The sequence below is a fragment of the Vulpes vulpes genome, chromosome 1 (genome assembly GCF_048418805.1).
Source record: "Vulpes vulpes isolate BD-2025 chromosome 1, VulVul3, whole genome shotgun sequence".
Taxonomy (NCBI): domain Eukaryota; kingdom Metazoa; phylum Chordata; class Mammalia; order Carnivora; family Canidae; genus Vulpes; species Vulpes vulpes.
Genome location: NC_132780.1, coordinates 196,594,704 through 196,618,618, shown reverse-complemented (window position 1 = coordinate 196,618,618; position 23,915 = coordinate 196,594,704). Strand labels below are relative to the sequence as shown.

The 23,915-nt window shown below is 42.1% G+C and overlaps 1 protein-coding gene and 1 long non-coding RNA gene across 7 annotated transcripts in view; one reads left to right on the top strand and one right to left on the bottom strand.

Moving 5' to 3' along the window:
• Positions 1–144: 144 nt before the first annotated feature.
• On the bottom strand, positions 145–19,161 carry LOC112925185 (uncharacterized). Of its 2 annotated transcripts, none has more exons than XR_011997465.1 (3): positions 18,930–19,161; positions 17,886–18,074; positions 145–448 (listed from the first exon to the last, which is right to left on the bottom strand). It is a non-coding gene; the product is annotated as an uncharacterized lncRNA (long non-coding RNA). The 2 variants fall into 2 exon arrangements; XR_003236037.2 differs by lacking the exon at positions 18,930–19,161 and adding an exon at positions 18,294–18,771.
• Positions 19,162–19,394: 233 nt separating this feature from the next.
• The window catches only part of REV3L (REV3 like, DNA directed polymerase zeta catalytic subunit), a 179,356-nt gene continuing 174,835 nt past the window's right edge, over positions 19,395–23,915 (top strand). The window contains exon 1 of one of the 5 annotated variants that reach the window (XM_026005812.2): positions 19,395–19,903. In XM_026005812.2, coding sequence (XP_025861597.1) covers positions 19,765–19,903 — 139 coding nt within the window. In that variant the 5' untranslated portion in view covers positions 19,395–19,764. Of the gene's footprint in view, positions 19,904–21,072; positions 21,939–23,915 lie in introns of those variants that run through there. The other 4 variants (XM_026005811.2, XM_072739059.1, XM_072739056.1 and 1 more) reach the window with 4 other exon arrangements.

Below are 23,915 nucleotides of genomic sequence, written 5' to 3'. Positions count from 1 at the left end.
TTAGAAGGCTCCATTCGAACAGAGAATATTACCTTATTTTCAAACATTAAGAGCATAACCATTTCCTGCATTTTCATTTTCTTTCCAGAAGATACGAATTAATACTTCCATTTATTTTGAAAGAGAAAAATATGACACATGTAATTACTTCAAAATAGTTTTAATTTTTCTTTGTATAAGCAAAATAGCAGCATAGAACATTTACTTTTCAAAAATATTTATATACAAATAACTGTGTAAGATAGAAAAAAAACGACTAAAGACAACATGACCACCAACACAACAGCTCCTAACAGTAGGCCAGGTCAGGGTGCAGATCTCATGAAAACAAGCTGCTCACATTCCCAGAACCACAGTCCCCTGGGAGGAATCTTGTCCTGTGTAACTCGCTGGGTGGTGAAGCCCAGAGGAATTAACTCAAACTATGAAAATCCCAAAGCATGGTCACCTATGGGGAAATGAGGAGACAGATAGGACTTGAGCATGGTAATTATTTTCTTGTAGTAACAGTAAAGAAAACAGCCTTAAATGGTAAAGATTTTGTGGGCTTCATCTTTAACAGGTAGCTGATTGTCTATATACTTACCAAAGATAGCATTTGTTAGCTATGGTGGAAAACATACTATGTATGCTTGCCATTTGTCTTTAATATTCTCCAGAGCACTCATTTACTGATTATAGATGCGTGGAAAGTAGTATTTATTTATTTAAAGATTTTATTTATTTGAGAGAGAGCGGGAGGGAGAAAGAGCGTGTGTGCACAAACAGGGGTTGGGGAGAGAGGTAGAAGCTGAATCTCCACTGAGCAGGGAGCCAGCCCCACATGGGACTCGATCCTAGGACCTTACTCCACTGAGCCATTCGGGCACTGGGAAAGTGGTATTTAAAATAATAAAATATAGCTAACATTTGATGGTTTACTGTGTATTAGACATACTGTTCTAGGTACTCATCTGGTTTGTCTCACCTATTTCCACAATAACCCTATGAGGTAAGAACTATTATTATTTCTATTTTACAAAGAGCTAAGGCACAGGGAAATTAAAGATCACACAAATAGATTCAAGACCAGGTGCCTTGTCTGCAGAGCTCTTGCTTTTAATTTAGCTCCAGTGCTGTAATGTGAAATTGGATTTTTAAACCCCCATTAACACACAAAACTATTCTTCCAAGATTGTAAATTCCATTTCTTTGTGAACTTCCACCTCTTAATACCTCTCTGACTCACTGTTCACCTTCTGTCTCCCAATTCACCTTCTGGTTTCACCTGCTTCCCTATACAATCTGGATCCCCCATCGTTTCAATTATACCCCAAACTCCTACCCCATCTCTTCTACTGAAGTTAGACCAAAGTGGTCGCCTGTACCAGCAATCTCTGTTACTACTACTGCTTCCTAGCAGTGAAACATTACAGTTGATTTAATCCAAGAAAAAGTCATGCTTCCTGTTGCTAAGTGGGCCTTCAATGCTGCTCAGCAATCCTTTGACATCTCGCAGTATCCACAGCAGCTGTTCCCAACTTCTTCCAGGATTAAATCCCCAAATGCACCCATCTATCCCTTTGTAGATTATCTTACTATGGATTTACTTAAAATTTAACCAAAGGAGGGTTGCCAGATAAGATACAGGATGCCCAGTTAAATTTGAGTTTCAAATAAACAAGGAATCATATTTTAGTAAGTGTCAAATATTGCATTACAGAAATATCTAAGTAGCATTTAAAATAATAAACTCCAGCAAACTATGTACTGAGAGTCTACCAAATACTGTACAGAACATACTTAACGCTAAAAATGTATTCATTGTTTACCTGAAGTTCAAATTTTACTAGACATCTTGCATTTTAATTTGCTAAATCTAATCCAATCAAATTCCCTTCTTTCCATTCCCAGAAGTATCCTTCCTTTTTTCAAAGGTTAATTCTCTGAGCTATTCTCTGAGCTTTCTTCTTTGTTCTACAAGTTTCTTCCCTTCTACTTTCAAGCATGCTCAGGTCATCCCTACTATGGTATCCATGATCCCAATTCTACACCCCTCCATGAGCCCACCCACACCCTTTGCCATGTCATTTTGCCATTTCTCTGCAAAGGTAAATTCTATTTCCCCACCCCTTAAAACTGCCACATAACCTGATCTGGCCAACAGAATGAGGCAGAAGTGTCAGTTTGTCAGTTTGGAGTCAAGGATTCAAGGGACCTTGTATGTTTTTGCTTGTTCTCTTAAAATTCTTCTTTCATCTCCATGGGAAGGGATGCCTAGCTAAGCCAGACAGGAGGAGGATGACCTGTGGAACAGAGTCCAGTGACTCTATTCTCCACTGGACAAGCTCTCCAGTGGCCTTATAGATGCACAGGCAAGCCCTGCTGAGATCAGCCAACCCTGAGACACAAGCCATAATAATAACTACAGTCTTAAGCCTCTGAGTTTTCAACTGTTTGCTATGCAGCAAAGCTAACTGAAATATCTACCCTGAGAAAGCTCTTCTTGACCTTATTATCCTTTCTTTCTTGCACTCCCAAACTGCTGCAAAAAGTATCTTTTATTTTTGCCTGTGTTCTCTCATCACTTATTCTTGTTATCTGTATCACTCCTCTTGACACCAAAAACCTCCTAACAGGGACTCCTATAGCTGTAACTCTATGCTTATCCATCCTGACCTCTGTATAGCACCTGAAACTGTAGATCACCTGAAACCTGTTACATTTCCCCCTCCCTGATTGTACAGCACTAGTCTCAATTTCTTTGATTGTTTCATCTATTTCAGGGGCTTATTCTCTCTTCTATTCTTGAAGTTTATTCATTCCTTCAATAGCAATTGAAGGAATTTAATTATATTGACTCACACATCTTTATCTCCACCCCAAATCTCCCTTCTAGTTAAGTTGGTTCTCAAACTTCACTGGCATTAGAATCACCTGGAGGGCATACTAATGTTCAGATTGTTAGGGTCCCACTGCTGGAGTTTCTTATTCAGTAAATCTGGAGTGAAGCCTAAGAATTTACATTATTAGTTCTCAGGTGATGCTGATGCATGACTTTGAGAACCACTCTTCTAGTTTCATATTTCCTACTACCTACCAATTGCCTCCTGATTATCCACAGGTGACTCAGACATTGCATACAGTGTCAATTAGGGTGGGTTTTGTTGTAGTGTTGTTTGTTTTTAATTGTAAGCTCTAGGAACCAATTTGGGCTAGCTAAATAAAGCAAAACCAAAAATTTATCAGGGAGCTCAGGGAATCCATGTGAAGGCTGGTGAACCATGTTCCAAATAAGGAAACTAGAAAACAGACTACTTGATAATAGGAGCATTACCTCTAATCTGAAAAAGTGAACAGAGTTTCTTGTGTTTTTGAGTCCCTCCATTCAAGATTCAATTCCAGGAACACCTGGTAGCTCTGTCATTTGAGCGTCCCACTCTTGATTTTGGCCGGGGTTGTGGTCCTGGGATCAAGCCCAGTGTCCTCCTGGGCACTCAGCTGGGAGTCTGCTTGAGGAGTCTCTCTCCCTCTGCTCCCACCACCACCCTCAAATCACTCTCTCTCTCTCAAAAAAAAAAAAAAAAAAATCGGTTCTAAATGAGAGTCCCCTATCCATCCCTTAGTTGAACCAGGGCAGGGATACAAAGGGTTATAGTGGGAGTAGCCACCAATGATTGCTCTTGTTTCATACTCTCTTTGTTCAGGCCCTCACAATGAAGCGCGTGGATTACTACAACAACCTCTTAACTGGTTTTCTTGCTCCTACCCTAACCTCCAATTCATTCTCCACATCATCTTCAGTTATCTCTTTAAAACACATGTCATTTTCTTCTTTGCCTTGTCTGGTAGTGTTCCTGTCTTATCTTGTTTTAAGTAATAAATTGCTTTTCTTTATGTGCAAGTGGATGGGATACTTTTGCCTTAGCAGACTCATGAAATGGGAAAGTAGTTTTAGAAGGTAGGTAATATATCTCATTGTTAAATGAGAGCCTATCCCTTGGTAACCAGGGAAGGGTCAGAAGTGGTCCCAAAATAGAGACTCCTCTAGGAGCCTTTAAGAGATCAATGTCTCACTAGATTGAACACCCCTGCATGACGAGGAGTTAATCTTTATTGCATCACCAGCACCTCACTCACAGCAGGCACTTAATGAAATGAATATAGTCATCATCTCCAGGCCCTCCCTACTTTAGATTACTGTGTTAGTCTCCTAACTGATTGCCTGGTCTGCAGTCTCTGCCTATCTCCTCACTACCAACATTTTCCTGTAGATCACTGTTTAAATCAAGCCAATTATTATTTCTTGCTCAAAACTTTCTGATTTCCCAGTATGTTTGCCAACTCTAAATTCTCTATACTCAAAGCCTTCCATAATATGGTTCCAACCAGTTTTTTAAGGCTTTCTTCCATTTTTACTTATACTGTCAAGCAATCTAGATAAATAAGATTCTTAAAACCTAACTTACTTTTTCTGTTCCTGTTGCTTTGATTCTACTTTTTCGGAATGCCTTTCTCCCATGGTGTTTATCCCACCCTACCTTCAAGTCTTAACTTAACCTATCAGTATTCTCAATCTTTTTAAATCCATGACCCACCACCCCAGGTTCTTTTGGTCATGTCCCTTTATACTCTATATCCCTAACTCCCTGGTTAGAAATCTTTCTATTTGGAGTTTTGTTTTGTTTTTTTAAAGATTTTATATATTCATTCATGACAGACACACACAGACACAGAGAGGCAGAGACACAGGCAGAGGGAGAAGCAGGCTCCATGCAGGGAGCCCGACGCAGGACTCGATCCTGGGTCCCCAGGATCAGGCCCCGGGCCGAAGGCGGTGCCAAACCATTGAGCCACCGGGGCTGCCCTATTTGTAGCTTTTGGATGCCTGGGTGGCTCAGTCAGTTAACGGTCCAACTCTTGCTCTTATCTCAGGCCTTGAGCTCAAGGTTGTGAGTTCAAGCCCTACACTGGGTTCCATGCTAGGCATGGAGCCTACAGAAAGGCTTGCTGAAGGAAATCTTTCTATTTGAAGCTTTTGTTAATTGATGTCTTGCATGTATACATACTTCATAAGAGTTGAACACATACTATCTTAAATTATCACAATATACTTTTTATTTGTCCAACCAGATTTTTAGGGGGGTTTCTATCACTAATTAATCTTCTCTATTTCTCCAGAAACTACTCTGGTGGTTTACACATAGTACTGATGAATGAAATCTGTTAAATAGATGAATAATCAGATGTTTATAATATGAGGCTAGTATTTGGGACTGGTCTCCTTGAGCCAGCAGCCAATGGCTGTGCTAGGAATTCCAGAACTGCTAGAATCAAGGGGTATAAATCTTGGTAGTTTGGAAGTAGGAGAGTCTAAACCAAAGATGATCAGATTGAGCACAGAGTCAAGTACCAAGAAACCAAAAATAAGCATTAAGTAAAAAGATCCAAAGGCCAAACGTGAGATGAAGTGTAGAACAAAGGGTTTAGAATCAGGCAAAGAACAGTATAAGCAAAAGTAGTTTTCTGATAGGTTGATGGGGATCTGGAATGGTAGACTTCCTTTAGGGCCTTGTGCACAGCATTTATAGAATCAAAATGAGTGGTTTATTAGTAAAATGGAGTTGCCTAAGACTCAGAAGTTGGGTGGGCAGCCATTTATCATTTCTTTTTTTTTTCTTCCATTTAACATTTCTAGCAAAGAAATAAATGTCTAATAGCAAACATAGTGAAATATAAATAGGCCTGCTTTGAGAGGTAGATTTCATTTGAGCTCCATTTTCTTTTTCTGCTCTGTCATCTTAATGTTTCACATTTGTATAAGTTCACAACCAAGTTCTAATGCATTTTTTTAATTCCTCTATATTATGGATAAAGAAAAACATATTTTAGGATATGTAATATCATAGTACCTAATACTGAAGCCAAAAACTCAGAATTTGTTTTTGCTATATTTTTTAGACTTTCAATTTACCAATCAATAAAGCTACACAATAAGAACACTATACCTAATAACCACTGAACTTTTTTTTTTACATCAACTGTTCATAGACTGGAAAATTCAAAGAATAGTTTACAAAGGTTTTTTGTTTTGTTTTTAAAAAACTTAAAACAGGGCACCTGGGTGGCTTAGTTGGTTAAGCATCCAACCCTTGATTTCGGCTCAGGTCATTATTTCAGGGTAATGAGGTTGGCCCCAAGTCAGGCCCCGTTACCAGCTCCCTGCTCAAGAGTAGAGTCTGTTTGTCCCTTTCCCACTGCTCCTCCCCTGGTTCACACATGCACGTGCGAATGCTCTCTTACTTGCTCATGCTCTCTCTCAAATAAATAAAATCTTTTTTAAAAATTTAAAAACTTAAGATGTAAAACAAAAAGTCGTAGTATATAAAATGCATATTTTATTATTGAGAGCTGTACAAAGCTTAATTCCCACAGCTACCTTTCCCAATAAAGCATTTGTTTGTTTTCAGTCTGTGAGGTTGGGTTAAGCAGCTCTCTTGCCACACACACAGTGTTTTCCTTGTACTAATTGGCAGCAAGTATTGTGCCAAAGTGCAAGTATTGTGGACAAAGACTAATGTCCACATGAAAAGCACAGCAAAATTCACTTTAAATCTTATTGTAAATGTGCAATAGCCCTTTGCATGAATTGTACAATAGATTTTGCTATTTTGAATTAAAAAATGAGTAAAGTACACTTTTCAAGTCTATATTATTCTTCCTGATAGTACTGAGAGGAGGATAAACTCCCATATTCCGTGAAAAGTTAATATATTTGGCAGGTCACATAGAAGAATAGGAAGATCACTTACCAAGCAGCAAGGTGACCTTGATCCTACCTATTCTGTGGGGTCTTAGTCAAGTCATTCATTTATTCTAAGTCTCACTCTCCTTATCATAAAATATAAAGACTTGAATTATTTCAGTGTTTCTTGCAAGGAAGACTGCATTGGGATTGCCTGTGGACATTTTATTTTGACTTGGTAGATCTGAGAAGAGAGAGCCTGGGTAACTTGCAGCTTTACAACACTTCATAAGTGACTCTGAAGCATAGTACTGGTTAAAAACCAATGGTCTAAATAATTTCTTGAGTCTTTTGCAATTCTAAAAGTCTACTTTTTATATCCAATCAATGGAATTTTAATAGCTTCTAGCTTTCATCATTAGTCTCTTCTTGTAATGAATAAATGTATTTTAGGAAATAGAGAAGCTGCCTCTAAATTATGAATAATAGCTTAACAGTTTCTGAGTGCTTACCAGTTCTAAAGTATTAACTCATTTAATATATGTAATTCAATCCTCCAACACTGAGTGGTGGGTACTAGTATTATCATCTATATAACACAGACGGGAAAAATGAGGCACAGAGAGTAATTTGCCCAAAGTTCCATAGCAGGGAAGTAGGGAAACTGGGTGTAGAGTCTACACCCTTAACCAGTATGCTACTGCCATTCAATATATGTGACTTACACCTGCAAACAGCACCCTGCACTGCTTCACGCTTGAGGGGCACTGCTTTCTCTGTTACTTTAGGAAAAAAGCAGCATCTGTTTCTAGAAAATGTGTGGAAGCTGAAATGAGGGAAGCGGGAAGCTGGACATGCAAGAATGAAATGACCCAAGGGAGCTGAGCCTAAGGCCCAGGCCCTGAGTTACAACTAAAGACTACTTAGATTCACAAAAGCCCCCTAAAAAGGGTAATCATCCCTAGGAGTGATTTTCCTTTGGTTGTCACTACATTCAGTAATGTGAGAGACATGTTCTTTTTGACTGATCAAACAGTAATTTAAAAAACTTTAGAAATTTACCTTGTTGGGTGAACTAGGCCCAAACTATAAAGTTAAAACAGGAAAGTTAGGTACAAAAGCTTATGTTAGAGACTCGGAGGGCAACGGCATTTGAAATTATCCAGCCTATTACTAATTTTGGGTATACAAAGGAGAATTTGTAACAACTGTACCTTGACATATGGAGTAGAGTCTAGTGCATTATAAGGATAACCTTCCCTTCTCTTCCCAATAATACGAACAGAGTGACCTAACTGGTCTGTGTTCCTGAATGTACAATGTTAAATGCCCACCTACATAGCAGTGCTATTTTTTCTAACTGGGTGCACTTAGCAATCTGGGTTTGGGCACCCAGTTAGAGCTGGTGTTTTGCCAGATTAGTGATGGCAGGGCAAAGGTGATGTGGTTTCTGGCAAGATAGTGGTAATTTAAAATAGAATGCAGCAAAAAAAAAAAAAAAAAAACCAAAAAAAATCAAAGGAAGTGAAGGCAGGAGAAGGCTGATAAGGAGAAAAAAAAGAGAAGTATGGATTGGAGGTCCCACATCAGAGAAATCTGAGAGGGACTAAAGACTGACATCAAGAAAGGAAGAGCACTGGAGACATCAGGGAAGTGAGAATGATGTATTGGGAGGAACTGAGTGGAGAGCCAGGATGCATGTTGTGGCTGGAGAAGGTGAAGTCTGCATTTATGGAGCTAGAGGTGAAACAGATTGGGTGTATGACAAGATCTAGGGTGTGGCAAGAGAAATGAGTGGCTAAGATCTCTGGAGATGAGATGGTTAAAGAACCCTGGTGGATGGTATTGTCTACTTTGGTAATGAATTCACTCACAATGAGGGTAGCAGTTAGGGAAAACAGGAAGACTGTAAGCCATGCGTCAGTCTTTAATAATTTGAGTCTTTGGATATGCTGAGTATAGGGGGCTGGATATTCCAAAAAGGGGATCCTTCCCTCCTTTATCTATGAGTTTTCAGTCTAAAAACAGTTCATACTAATGTAGAAGCAAGCAGGCTTAAGAAAAATGAGTAATGTTTCCCTTCATTCTTAAGACTAATCTTTGCTCCACTTTTCTGACTTGGTAAGAACCTGTATTTCACATTTTCATCTTAGGGCTAGCTTAGTATTTTTGCTAAAGTTGAATAGAGAATGAAATTATTGCTAATTCAGGCAAGAAAAATCTCAGCTCCCTGCTCTCATAAATTTGTAAAAGTAAATGTTTAAAAAATAAGTTACAACTCAGTTGCCCCAGTTCTGATTTGAAAATATCTGGTGAGACCCTGGGTACAGCTTCCTATTACTTTTTTTTTGTTAAGTGTAAAAAATACATGTACAAAGGTTTCTTATAATCTTGAAAGAACAGGCTGGCATGCTATTTACTGACAGGCTGACCTTTACACAAAGAACCTCCACCTTCAGCAAGCTGAAATTACTGTTACTGATGCCTTCAGAATACGATTGTCTCAGAAAGCGGCATGTTTTGTCCAAGTCATACAGAAGTAGTTAGACAGACACCATTTGGTCACCAAATGGTGCAATGTAGAGGGCAGGGGAAAATTATTTCTATAGTACCAACCATATGTCTGATACTGTGCAAGGAAAAAAAGGAAATGTCAAGTATGATTCCTAATTTCAAGAAGCTTACAATTTATTGGTCAATTACATAATACTTGAGCCCAGAGCTGTATCTTACATTATTTAAAATTGCTCACACCATCTAAGATAGGACTTTAGAGATACCAACAAGTTAATAACAAAACAATACAAAAAGTTTAGAATTAAGTAATAAAATGCGCTTAACATAGGTGAGAGAAAACAGTTGAGCCAGTGTCAACGTAATCTATGAAAAAATCTTGTTCCTATTGTATTTTGAGCAGGTCCTGACATTAGAAGGTCCCTATTCCTACTCACTGAAACCTTTAGGAAGAAAAAAAAAAAAACAGGTCAGCTTTTCCTACAAGTAGAAATTGGAAGGTCAGGCTTATTCTCTGCCAGGGCATCAAGAGTGGATGAGTCCTTACCTGTATCTTTTCCCAGATGGCCAAGGAAACTAATGCTGAGCAATAGCTCTTTTAAGTATGCAAAACTATTGACCAACCTGTTATTGAAAATCTCTCCCTCTTGGATTCTTTGATTTTATATTGTTATCCTTTCTTTCACCAAAAAAATTATTGAGCACCTACTATATAGCAGCAATTGTTTCTCTTTTACTTCTTTACTATGTCTGCATTCTCTACCCTATCACTCCCAACAATTCTTACTCAGCCCTCAGCTCTAGTCTTCTCTCTCTCTATATATATATTTTATCCTTCAAAAAGTACATCATTTCACTGAGGTTCATGTAGCCCTTAGGCTATTATCTCCCAACCAACATATCCTACACATACTGATGGAAGAGGAGGTTAGAGTGTCTGTAAGGTCTTAAACTTCCTGCTACTGCTATGCCTCCTTGATTGTCCCTTCTCAGTCTTTCCTACTGTCACCTCTTCCTCCCGGGAGTACTAGGTTTCACAAATTTGTCTTTTCTGAATCTGTCTTTTCACTCTATATTCTTACAATTTCCTGTCAATCTCCAAGCTTAAGAATGAATCTCTGTTCTTGTTCTTTCTATACTTTAGGTCTTCACAGAGTTTGTTGCCCCTCCTTTATCTGGATAATTCTTCTTCTTCCTTAAATTTTAAAGTCCTATTCCTTAAGAAGTCTTTGTTCCTTTCCCTAAACTAGGTTAGACAGCTCTGCCATGTGACTTTATTGCATCCTGTCCTTTTCTTTTGAAGGACATCTCATATGATCTGTTTAATGGCTGTCTTGTCCCACATTCAGCCCCACTGATCTAGACACACTCTATGATTGTTGATGAATGCTTTTGCATTTCAATGGCAAAGTTGAGTAGTTGTAAGAAGCTACATAGCCTGAAAACCCCAAATATTTATTATCTGTCCCCTTACAGGAATAGTTTGCCAACTGTTGCATTAGACTATAAGCACCATGAAGACTGAAATCATGCCTGTTGTTCTCATTTCTAAATTCCTAGCACTTCAAGTAATGCCTGACACGTAAGTATTTCTGGACTAACTGTATTTCAATCTCAAGCTATAACCCATCTTGTCAGTAATACAAATGAGATCACATTAATTGGCTTGTGTTTATAACATTTTAATCACTGCTTATCCAGATAATGATTGTAGTATTCTACTCCAGGCTGGGGTGGGGGAGGTGGGCAGAAATTAACCAAATAATATACAAATGAATAGCTTATTACAACCAGAGCTAAGGGCTAAGGAAAAAAGGAACATTGTACAATTAGAATATGTCATAGAAAACCATAATCAAATATAAAGTTTGGGAAGACTTCCTAGAGAAAGTGACCTTTGACCTGAAATCTAAAGAATGAACTAAGTGGGCAAACAGGTGGAGAGAAGGAACATGGCACATTCCAGGGGTTAATGTTGTCAAGTAATAATGAACTATAAAGTAAGTTCCTTGAAAAGTTAAGGGTAGGATCCAAAATGGAACAATTGCTTAGTGGGATATTTCTTACAATGTAAAATTTAAAACACCGTGTTATTGGCCTACTGTGGGAAAGTGGTAAACTATCATATGTCCATAGTGCAGTATATTCTGTACCCATGAAGAATTTTAATTTGTATGGAAAATGCTTCTCCTATAATGTATAGTAAAAAAAAAAAAAAAAAAAAGTGGGACATTGTTTCCACTAAGTAATATATTTACAGAAAAATTTTCTAGAAGAAAAATGGACTAAAATGTTAATTACAACTGCCTCTGGGTGGGATTGCAATCCTATATTTTATGGTTTTCTGTATTTCCTATGCTATGCATTTAAAAACTTTTAAGATTGGAAAAATACATTTTATTGAGAAAATAAAAATAAGTGTTAATCTCTATCTACACATTTGAGAATACTCTTTCCTGAACTCTGGAATGAGGATATGAAATGAGGAGCAAAGCCCAGGGGGAGTTCACTATTAATACACAGATTATTAATGGAAGCTTTCCTGGAATGTGATTTAAACTGTAGATATAAAAGTACGGTGAGGACACTGGGTCCAAGGAAAACTACCGTGAGATATGCTGCTCTATATAGACACCTTGCTTCTGAGATTCTGCATCTTATGTTACTTAAATTGGGAACTTAATCTAACCTTACTCCACATGTGTTTGGTGCCTTCCATAATCCATCAGAAATGCTCTGGTTTCAATTCTGGATACATAATTTAAATGAGGGTCCTGGAGAGCTCATGCATCAGCTCTAATATTACTCTATTCTGAAAGCTTCTTTTATTTTTTGTTCCTCAAACATCATCTTTAATTTACAGGCTCATTGGTCTCTCCCTTAAAACTATTACTGATAATTTATGGAAGTGGGTGACTTGAGAGTTGTTTTTAAGAAGTTTTGCTTCTTCCTGTAACTGAAATAAAAAGATAAGAACAGAAATTCTCACCATGATGATTAATTTGACTTCCCTTTAGCTTTGAAAAAAAAAAAAAAAAAAAGAAACAAAGCCCCATTAAGTTAAAATATATTTTATTAATCACTCAAGCAATACATATTTGTGTGCCTATCTTACACCCAGGCAGGCCCTATGAATCCATTGGGGAAACCTGCATGAAGTCTTTTGAGAGTGTGTAGTTGATAGTAATTGCCTCTAGAGTTTACCAAACAGGGATTCCAAATCCCTTCTTGGGGGGAATGAGTTTCTTTTCTATCCTGGTACCATAGAGACAACACAGTGGATGAAAGGCTGAGTAAAAATTTCCCTTAGACTAGATCAGGGCTTTTCAACTCTGGTACTACTGACATTTTGGGTCAGATAATTCTCTCTGCTATGGGGGCTATCCTATTCATTGTAAGATATTTAGCTGCATCCCAGGACTCCTCCCTATTTGATACAGGTAGCAGTCCTTCAGCTGTGATCATCAAAAATGTCTCCAGACATTTTTACCAAATGTCCTCCAGGGGTGGGGAGGAACAAATAATTTACCTTGACATTCACTGAATTACCTAGAAAACAAACAAAAGCAACCAAATAATTGAGTAAGAAAAAACACACAAATTTTCCTGGATCACTATGCCCTTCTGCTTATTCCCTAGATTTTAAGTGAATAGAAAGACACTGATAAGACCGTTTCCTACAACAGAAATGACTAGCATATAGACACTACTCAGAAGATTCTCTATAGTAAAGGAGTGAAAGTAATAGATGTGGAGTTAGAAGGCTTGGGATCTCACTAAATAGCTTCATTTCTTTGGGCCTCCGTGTCCTGACCTGTAAATTGGAGGTGTCATGGGAAAGCAGTAGAGAAGAGTTGTAAATAAATCTTTAAAATTTTTAATTCAATAAATGTTGAAGACATAGGCTATGTCTTCATATACTAGCCATTATACATGGAGCTAGTATATAAAAACTAAAAAGGCAGGGTCCCTTCCTTCAAGGAGATTATAGTCTATCAGAATGATAACCTAATAAACAACTGCAGAAATCTAAGAGTTATAACAGAAGCATATACCAAAAAAAAGTGGAAGCCTAGAAAGAACACCTACATTTTTTTGAGGACATCAGGGAGATCTTTATAAGGGAAGCAGCATTTTAACTAAAACTTGAAAGATGAACAAAAATTTTGGCAAGAGACAAGAAAAGGGAAGATATTCCAGTTAGAAAGGCAAGGCAAAAAAAAAAAAAAAAAAAAAAGAAAGGCAAGGCAGAGAAATTTGATGCTTTCTCAAAAAAAAAAAATAAAAAGTATATTTACAGAACTAAAAGTACTCCAATGGTGCTGAAAGGATATGTGAAAAAGATGAAAAGTCATCTACAATATATGACTATTATATTGTAGATGATAATTTAAAATTTATGTGATAGACCACTCTTGCCATAGTGTAGGAAATAAGTTTGGAGGGAATGAGGCAAAAGGCCAATCAAGTAACTATTGTAATAATAGTCCAACTAAAGGTAGTGAAAGGCTACCGAAGGCCAATTATGTGGACAGCAATGGGAACTATTTAAATATTCAGAGAGGGAATGGGTAAGACTTGAGGTCAGAATGTTGGAGGGATTATAGCTAAGACTGATTGAGGACTTTTTGAAAGTATCCAACAGCTCATTTAATCCATATTATAAGCCTAACAGGGATGGGAAAACAGTTCAATTTGCTAAAAGTTAATTTGCCAAAGAATCAAGTAGTTAAATTTACCAAATACTTATTTTACAGAAAATTCACCTTGAATTTAACAAACATATTCTTTGGTAAAACTACTTTTTAGTGAATTGGCTTTTGGTAAAATGACTTCCAACCTAAGATAATATACTATTATCCTCATTGTATTGAGGAGAAAACTGAGATTCAGCGTTAGCAAAGGCAAGGTCAGGTCTATAGAGCCAGAGCTTTTAATCTATAGGGATAAAGGAAATAAATGATCTAGAACATCTTATTTCAATTCTAGTATGTTATGATGTTAATATATATATATATTTTAAGATTTTATTTATTTATTTATTCATGAGAGACGGGGGGGCGGAGACACAGGCAGAGGGAAAAGCAGGCTCCATGCAGAGCCCGACGTGGGACTCGATCCTGGGTCTCCAGGATCAGGCCCTGAGCTGAAGGTGGTGTTAAACCGCTGAGCCACCCGGGCTGCTGCTCCCCACTGATCACTTTTAAGCTTTCATCCCAAATACCTGTTTCATCACCAGTGCAGACAGTATTATTTTTCTGACCATGGGAAAAAGGTCACCATAATTCTCTCAGGTATGAGACTTCTGAAATCTTTTAAACTCAACTCTGTTATTTTTTCCTGCCTGAGAATCACTAGCAAAAACTGTACATGACCTTTTTTGGATCTGTAATGACCATGGTTCCCAGCTGCAGACAGTGGAGTACACTCCAGGAGTTTAGTAACTCCTCTTGGAGGGCATTTTTGTCAGAGTAGCATGTAGTGCCCAGGGGCCAGGGATGTTAAATATCCTGCACAATGTAGAACTGCTTCACCTAACACATCAGGAGAAGCCCCTTGAGAAACACTGAGCTCGGGGTCAACTTCATGGGCATGCAAACTGTGCAGTTCTATGGGGCACCGTGCTTGGTTTAGTGTTCTGCAATCGCCATTTTGAAAATCTTCATACTTTTATGTTTGAAAGTTTGTTTAATAAATGAAGTCCAGTGGCACAATGGATCATACAAGCAAGCACAGTAAGCACTGTGTGCATCTTTTCTTCCTTGCCACCCTATTTGCATATAGTTTTTGTGGTGTGTCATAAACACAGCATTGATAGACCTATGAGGTGTAGGAACTCAGGGAGTCACAGTGACGACAGGCAAGCATATTACAAAAAGAAGGCAGTGGCATCCTAAAAAATACAAGCGACAGAAGAACCCTATCATATCCCCATATTAGCATTTACTTCCCCATATTAGCATTTACACTGAGAATGATGACATAGAAGGAAGGGGAAAGGTAGGGCAACTCATGGTTTCTTTCCTTTCCCCCCTTCCCTACTCAAATTGTGAGGATGTGTGCCTATCAAGAAGGGAAACAAAAACAGCTGAGTTGATTCTGTGCAGCGTTTACACTGTTCCGATAAGCACAAAATGCATATGCATGTATAAACTAGGAAATATGAACTGTGTAATTTTGGTGAGTCTATGTAGGAGTTAAATGCTTTTATATTTGCATTTATAAATGGCATTGCACAAAATAAAGATGAATGGTAAAATTCATTCTAATTTAAAATTCTAATTTTTCTTGTAATGATGTTTTCTTTTTGCTTTTTAATGTCATTCTAAGTCAAGAGAGAGATGACAGAAAAAAGAAAAAGCTTTATATTTTAGTAAGTATAATGGCACCTTTTTCCTGCTTTTTGAACAAGGGGCCCCACATTTTTCCTTTTGCTCTGGGCTCAGCAAATTATGTAGCTGGCCGTGACTGAGCTAGTTTAAGCAGAAAGGGATTAAAGGACAGATCTCTGAGCGAACCAGGCTTGGATAATAACACTGCTAGAAACAACATCTAGGAAAAACCAAACCAGAAAGTACCTCATCCCACATCACAGGGCAATTCTAGTGGAAACCCCTCCCAACACCACCTGCCAGTCAGCACCCATGACTCTAAAAATGGATGTGAGAACTCTTCCCCCAGCTACCCAGAACCAAGTATCTCCACCATATAGTGTATGCCAGAAAAATCCCATCTCCCTGAGTGCAGCTGAGGCATCATGTTGCTTACTTTCATACCTATGTCTTGAATGGGTACATCTGATTGCTGGAAACTAGGTCATATGCACTGGTACGCTGAAAGAAGCCAGCTACTGATTGTTAGCATCTTTTCCAAGTAACTCCACATTCAGTGAAGTCATGTTTGGTAGCCTGGGAATATTCATACCATGAAAACTGGCTACAACAAATCAGTTGTTCCCCTCCCCCAACCATTAGTAAACATTTACCAGCACACCATCATCTAGCTGCAAGAGAGTCTAGAAACTGTAGTTTTTAATTTTCTAGCTTCTAAAGTGCAGAAAAGCAAGCTAGGAGGGGGTTGGATGAGTGTTGGGTAAGCCATTTTACAATACCTGCTGAAAGATAATGGTGGCTATTGCCTTCTGTTCTAGATTATAAATTGCTAATAGGCAAATACTGATAGACACTCAACAGTATTGATACAGAAGGTTTGGTGGGCTTTTACCAAAAGCATGACATGATGAGTGTAGGTCAGTGGACTAGAAGAGATGAAATGTCAATTGATGCTTATGATGGTAGACTAGAAACTATAAAGTCTGTCTGAAAGTATAAAGTCACCTGTTTTGTCTATCTCTCAAACCACCAGGCAAACAGAAGCCACTGGACAGTAACAACAAAAAAAGAGATACTTAAGGATACAGAGTTCAATTTTGACATTTCTCTCCTACTGCATAGATAAGACAATTTCAAATGATTTACTCCTTTTGAATGAGTTAAACTTCTGGGTGTCAACTGTATATGATGATACTTTCACATGCCTTACCGCATATGAGCCTGTACCATCCCTGAGACATTAAAGAAGGAATTACTGTCCATTTCATTGATGAGGAAACCAACTCCAGAAAATGAAATGATCTATCCGAAATCATTTAGCTAATAAATGATGGCTTAAAATTTTCATTTTCTGACTCAAAGTTCCAGAACTCTTTCTTACTTACACATTTGATAGTGATTAATTAGGGAAGTATTGTTGGGTTTTCAATTTCAGCAACAATTTAAACTCAATTACATGCAATGGACAAAATATCCTAATTTCATGCTGCAGATGCTTTTCCCAAGACTGAACATTCTTTCCTTGGTGGGTTGGAAAGATGTGAATTGTGGTTGCAACTGCCTTTTCTTAGTCAATGATGCTGTTTCAAGAAGCAGGGGAAGGAAACCCTTTTCTAGAAACAAGTAATCCATGAATTTGATGCTTTTACCTTTTCCTAGTTAGGACTAGTATAATTTAAGTATTATGGGTGTACTTGGATTATAACATAGTACAGGGACTCTCAATTTTATAGGACTTTACAATCATGAGTGGTGAGGGAGGTTGCTAAGACAGATTTCCAGGCGTCATCCCTACAGAGGTGACTTAGTAAGGGCCAAAATATTAAATTAACAACAACAACAACAACTCTAGTGCCGTGGAGTATTACCAGAATCACTGGCGTTGTGCATCTGGCATTCAGCTTGCAGAAAAACATCTGTTTTATGAGAAAATGCATTCTAACACAGTAATGCTATTTTTAAATCCCTTCCATCGCCTTCTAAAACTTAAATCAATTTGAGATTTGCCTCTTAAAAATATTAGGTAATTTCTTTTATATTAGAAATCTTGCTACCTATGTTTATTATAATCATGCTCCGAGGTTGAAAACTGCAAGCTAATTTACTGTGGTAATCAGCCTCAAATCCCTTGGAGCATAAATTCTTATTAGCAGTCTATGTTACGGAATTCATAGACGCTGCCTACCAGGGACCTGTCCGCCCACCCCACCTTGGAGCCTCCTGATTTTCCTATTTGAGGAACCACAACGGTTCCAAAGGAGGACCCCTCACACCACTTAAAATACAGGGCAACCTACTAAGCCATTAAAACACACCTGTATCCTACGTGAGCGTGACCCATCTCTAATTAGGCTGAAAATGACTGTCCAAAGTCCTCCATTCGGTGCCGTACTTCGAACTGGAAACCACGGTTTCCGCCTCCCACTGCGTCAATCTTTTTGTTGGGAAGAAACCTTCGGGTTTTGTTCTGTGCCACTGTCGTTCCACGGAGGCGGAAACGGGTCCTGAGAAACCAAATTATTTGTCCAAGGTCACACCCAGTATTTAGTGACCGAGTCAGACAAAAACCCGTCGGTTCCAACAGGAGGGCCAACCCAGCGGCTTGTTACTACCTTTTTTTTTTCTTTTTTTTTTTTTCTTCCCGATTTCACAACTGCACCCCTCCCCGCCTTTTTTTGGGGGGTGGGTGGGGGGAGTTGTTTTGTTGACCACTTCTTCCCTACCTCCTTTTGCCTTTAGGTAATGGGTAACGGGTGTCCGCGTCTGACGCGGTGACTTTCACGGGGGCTTTACACCTCCGGCCGAACGCTTCTCTGAAAGGCTCTTAATCCTGAATTCCGCCGGGGGAGGGAGGTCACCCAGCGCGGACAAGTGCCTCCTCGGACGCGCACGCGCACGCGCACAGACGCGCGCCCGGACGCGCACACGGACGCGCACACCACCGCGCACGCGCGCGCCCGGGCCGCAGCCTGAGGCGCTGAGGGGGAAGCCGAGGAAGGATCTGTTCGCGCGGGAGGAGGCCGCCGCGGTGGGAAACCCCGGATCTGCCCGGCCCTGCCCGGCCCAGCTAAGCGGAGCCGAGCGGGAACACGTCCCTCCGGGGGGCCGCGCGCAGACACCGCAGCGCCGCGGGAAGGGGGGGGCGCCGGGGCCGCCCTCCTATAGGCCGAGGCCCGCGCCCGCGCGCCCCCGCCCCTCGCGCCGCCCCCGGGCCACGCGCGGAGCCGCCGCGATACCTGAGAAGGGCCGGCTGCGTCCGCCTCCGCGCCCGGCCCCGCCCGCCCTCCCGCGAGGCCGCGGCGGCACGAGATCTGCGCCCCGCCGCCCGCCTCCCGCCTCCCGCGGGCGGGCTTTCTTACCTTGTAAAAAGCCGTCTCGGCGGCCGCCCCCGCCTCCTCCGCAGGATGTGAAATGGCGGTCGGCTAGGCGGGCGCGAGCGATCCCCGGCCAATCCCGCCGAGCCCCCGAGCGGCCCCGACCCCCCTCCCGCATCCATGACATCGGCGCTCCGCCCCCCCCCCACGCAGGTGGCCGTGCCCACCGGCCGAGTCATCGATCCCCGCGCCCGGCGCGGGCCCAGCCTCCCCGCCCCGCCCCCCCCCCCCCCCCGCGGCCTCCTCCCTCGCCGCGAGCCCGGGGGGGCGGGGGAGAAAACACCTTCTCGGCCCCCGCCGGGGTGTCCCGCTCGGGGGCCCGCCCCGCTCGCTCCCTTTCCCGCCGCGTCCCCTCCCCCCGCCCCCCGCACGCGCACACACACGCACGCACGCGCGCGCGCACCCCCCCCCCCGCCTCCCCTCCTCCCCTCCCCCAGTGGTTGCGTCCGTGACATCATCATCATGGCAACAAGAGCTGCAGCCTGGGACCGAGGAGCCCGTGTGATTCCCGGCGGCGGCGGCAGCGGCGGCAGCAGCAGCACCGACGGAAGCGCCAGGGCGTCTCTGCTGTCGCCCGTCGCCGGGTGCTCGTGAGGAGGCGGCGGCAGCAGTGCCAGCAGCGAGCGCCCCGCCCGCCCGCCGCCCGCTCGCGGCGTCTGTGTGCGAGGGGAGGGGGCCGAGCCGAAGCGGGGAGGGGGCGCCGCCGCCGTGGGGCCGTCGCTGCGGAGGAAGCCGCCGCCGCCGCCGCCGCCGCCGCTGCTGCCGCCGCCAGATCGCCCGTGAGGAGGAGGAGGAGGAGGCGGTGGCGGCGGCGGCGAACATGTTTTCAGTGAGGATAGTGACCGCCGACTACTACATGGCCAGCCCGCTGCGGGGCCTGGACACCTGCCAGTGCCCCCTCACCCAGGCCCCTGTCAAGAAGGTGCCGGTGGTGCGAGTCTTCGGAGCGACCCCGGCAGGTAAGCGGGCGCGGGGCGCGGGCGGGAGCCGGCGGGGCGCCCGGGCTGCCCTCCCCTCGCCGCCGCGCACACGCGCGCTCGCCGCCGCCTCCCCTCCCTCCCTCCCTCGCTCCCTCCCCCCGCGCCTCTCCCCGGGTGCGTGACAGGAGGCGCCGCGACGTGGGTCCGCGCGGGCGCCGCGCCCCCTCCTCCCGGGCGCCGGGAGCCGGGTCCGCACCCCGGGCCGCGGGGCAGGGCGGGGGGGCAGGGGGCAGGCGGCCGCGCCGTGTCCTCCGGGACGCGCTGAGGTCCCCGCCGGTGGGACTGCGGTCGCCGCGCCCCGCCTCCCCGCCTCCCCGGTCTGGAAGGGGCCTGAGGGGCCTGAGGAAGTGTCGGCGCGCCCCGCGCGGCCTCACGCCGCCGCCGCCTCTGCCCTTCCGGAGCGCGGCCCTGAGGAATCCCGCCCCCTGAGGGGAGCGCGGGGCTCCGCGGCGAGCGCGGGTCGGGACGGCTCCTCGGAGTCCCGCGCCTCCGGGGCCCCGGGCGGCGGCCGCTCGAGGGAAGGGGCGCGTCGTCGCTCGCCCGGCGCCGCACCTCGCGCCCGGTGGCGCGAACGCCTGAGGAGCGGCGGCCCCTCGGCCGCACCGACGCCGGAGACGTGCCCCCCACGCCGAGCCGCGGCCCGCGTTGAAAGACACGTCACCCTTCCCACGACACCGCTCCGCTGCCCGCGTGGGGTCGGCCGGCGGGGGGCGGTGACGGAAGCTCTCGGGGGCTTGGGGTCACGCAGCTAAGGGCGGGGGCCAGACGGGCAGGGCCTCGCGGTGCCGCGGCGGTGTGCGCGCTGTGAGCCGCCTGCAGCTCCCGGGGGGCCGCGCTCCCCCCTGCGGGCTGCCCTGCGCCTGCGGGGTCGGGGGCGGCGTTTCCCACTTGATGCTCCGCGCCCCGGTCGCGCTGGGTCTTCCTACCCCGTCTCTGAGGGCCACGCGAGATAACGGCTCTACCCGACACAGGCGCTCGTTGCTGTTTTTTTTTTCTTCCCCAAGCAGTTCCCTTTTTAACGTGGATTCTCTTTGTTGTAAATTTCAGTGTTGTGAGATTTTGATGCAGTACCCCCCTCCCCGAGTGATGAGATGATGGTTTTGGTGATAGGGACCTGGGAAGATGAGAAATGTGAATGCTGTTGGTTTGGGGAAAGGAGAAACACCTGAAACTTTGGAGGCTGGAAAATAGAGGCAGTAAAGTTCTGAGAGATCCCCCCCCTCCCCTTTCCAGATATATTGGTGACTGTCTTTGTTTCCAGTTGCAATTTCAGTGTCACACACCGTTTGTTCTCACTTCCAGTACAGAGAAAGAATTAGAAGGTTGATAGAGCTCTGTTCAGCCAGATTTCGGAATTCTAAAGTGACGTGCTAATAGGATGTACTGTGGCATCTCTGTGTATTAATGTTTGTATGGTTTGGATTACTTTTCTACGCACAGATGTGTTCCCCCCCCCCCCCCCCCCCCACGCAAGTCATTAAATATGTATCCCTGAATGATTTTCAGGCTTATAGAAAAGTTTGTGGAATAGGTGAATTTCACTGTGAGCTAGCAGTAAGCCTATAACGTAAGAAAACATTCTTTAAAAAAGATGATGGAGGTACTTTCGTGTTTTTCAGTATAAAAGAACACGGGTATTCTACGATAAATATTTTCTTCCCGCCTGGATATCTTACAGTAGATTACCAGCCTCCCCCTTCTGCCTTAAAACAAAAACAGAAACAAAAAACAAAAGCTTAAAGGATGTATTTTGAAACGTATAATGTAAATGAATGTGGAAGTAAGACATTTTTGTACATTAAAGGATATACAACGATACAAAGAAACTGAAACTTGAAGTTGTTAAGAAGTATCAAGTTGAGTTTACCGTAAATAGAGTTCACAATTTCACATATAAAGACTTTTGTGTTTCTTCAACAGGTGAAAAAATTTGAAGTCACTGGCATACATTTGGGAGTATATAGCTTTCAGAAAGCCAGCCAGCATTTTTAACATGTTAGAAACTCCCAGGAAAGTTAGTATTAATTAAATGTAAACAAAATTGTACAATTATCTGCTTCTAAATTCTCTCCCCAAAGAAAACTAGTCCAGCTCACCCATTAAAATAAATTTGAAAATAATTAATATAAAATATAGGTCAATCTGACTTAGTAAAAATCTGAGTGATAGAATTTTTAATGAACAGTTTTATTGTTTGAAAGCACAGCTATGTTTATATATTTACCAATTAGTAAAGTAAGTTAGTGAAAAATAGTAACGTGATAAATCTATGTTACATAAAGTACCATAACTTTAAACCTTTCATATATAATAATTTTGGAAGTCCTTAATTTTTTATCTTGGTTTAAAGAAAAGGTATTTTTAAACTGAGTTTGCTTTGTAAATGAATCCTGAAAAATAGCAGAAGAAATTGTTTCTCAAAGAGGGTGTTTCATATTGGTATTATAAATTCTGAACTGATTGGTTTCTTACATTTTTACTAGTTGTTTTTCTATTCATAAAAGGTATTTTTCTGCTTTAGAAAACAGTCCAGTTGACTTCTAATTGTCCTGTGTTTTGAGGGCATGTCTTGAATAACATATAAGAAATTGTCTTAGATTTAAAAGCTCTCATATCTTGAGTTGGTGAAAATTGAAAAGGTATTTTAAAAAGTGGCATATTCAGATTTGAACGGTAAATCCTGACTGATTTAATCCCTTGCTGATTGAGGATAATGTTATTCCTGAGAGAATCACTTAAATTTTCTTTATGTGAGTAATGGAATTACTTTTTAAAAAACCTCTTTTGCGTTTTCTTCACTCATTTAAAAATGTCTTGAATGCTGTTTTGCTATAACAACGTATTGAGTAGTGTAACAACGTTTCAGTAACCTGTTTTAATGGAGAGAAACAAGGTTATAGATGACTAACGCACAGGGCAGTGTTTTTTCACTTAGATTTGAATACAGGTGTTAACTGCTCTGGGAATTCACTTCAAATAAAATCCTAAGGCTTCATTGTGAAGATCCGACTCAGGTGGATCTGGGAAGCTGTCGGGTTTCCACATCCCAACCCTTGCTTATTGGTTGCTTGATGTAACTCACTTCACGTGGAGTTTAGAAAGCTCTCAGTTTTCTCAGCACCAGGTTAAACAGAATTATCCTCTCAGAAAGCCTCCCTGCTGAGATGCAGAGTGGGAGTAAATAGAAGAGTGTGAGTGAGATGTTCACACAGCAAGTAATTAAACAAAGTAGGCCAAACAGACTATAGAGGGAGCTGCTTGTCTTTAAGATTACTGTAAGGAACTCTTGCCACTACCCCCTCTAGTCTTCCTCCAGGTAGTGAAAATTTTAGTAGATTGTTCTAGATGCTAATTGTTAAACATGAAATTGAATTTTTCAACATAAGAAATTGGTCATTCTCCAGTGCTGTATAAATTTATCTAGTTGGTTAATAACTTCATTTTTTTGTAAATTGGATTAAGTTTGAAATGAATACAGCTTTGAAAACTATAGCATTTACCAGCAACTCAGATTACAAGTAATTTCTTGTTTGTTCATAGCCTTTTTTTTTTTTTTTGCTAAGCCATTTAAAAATATTTTAAGATCTCATAAAACCTATTTGATATAATTACCAGAAAGGTTTTTCAGGAGCACTACAGAGATTTAGTGATTTACCACAAACAAAATTAGTCACTTTTTTTAGTAGGCATTTGAAGCCCCGAGTAGCAAATTCTGTTAGCTCTCTGTATTATATTTGGTTTAAAATCACAATTAGTAAATCAGAGCATGAAGCAGGGCCCTCTTAAATCTGTCCATAGTAGAATTCAGTGAACATTTAATGAGAACCTACTATGTATGTTGAGCTATTTTTGGTGTCATTATGAACAACTTTTGCCCTCCAGACTCTTAACAGTATAGTAGAGGTGACACAGACGTAAGTCAAGCATAGTTTGATGGGAGTATGACAGAAATGTGTATAAGAAAGCAAGGGCTAAAGGAGGACATGTCAGT